This window comes from Penaeus monodon, chromosome 24 (assembly GCF_015228065.2).
Source record: "Penaeus monodon isolate SGIC_2016 chromosome 24, NSTDA_Pmon_1, whole genome shotgun sequence".
NCBI lineage: Eukaryota > Metazoa > Arthropoda > Malacostraca > Decapoda > Penaeidae > Penaeus > Penaeus monodon.
Genome location: NC_051409.1, coordinates 29,417,960 through 29,418,292, shown reverse-complemented (window position 1 = coordinate 29,418,292; position 333 = coordinate 29,417,960). Strand labels below are relative to the sequence as shown.

The 333-nt window shown below is 58.3% G+C and overlaps 1 protein-coding gene across 1 annotated transcript in view; it reads right to left on the bottom strand.

The window, feature by feature from the left end:
• The window catches only part of LOC119588946, a gene marked incomplete at its 3' end in the record, with an annotated part of 12,853 nt that overhangs the window by 1,885 nt on the left and 10,635 nt on the right, over nucleotides 1-333 (bottom strand). The window contains 1 exon segment of the mRNA XM_037937557.1: nucleotides 78-237. Within this exon segment, the coding sequence (XP_037793485.1) occupies nucleotides 78-237 (160 nt within the window).

Below are 333 nucleotides of genomic sequence, written 5' to 3'. Positions count from 1 at the left end.
GAACCCCCACCCCCCTCAAACCAAAACAACCAAAAAAACCCCCCCCCAAAAAAAAAACCCCCCCCCCCTGAACTCACCTTGGCCACGCCCCTGCCACGTGAGGATAACCAATCCCCGGATGGGCTTCCTCTTGCCCAAATCCACCATCCACACGGGCTCATCCACGTAGTAGTTGTCGATGATTGAACACGACCGCAGGCTGGCGTCGAGGGTTTCCTCGACCCCAGCGGACGGGCCCTAGTCCCAAAACCCACCATGGTGCCTTTACGTTCACCCACTCTGCCTCGAAACGCGATGTTCTCGACTGCGGTGGCGGAGATGAGGGTGAGATAA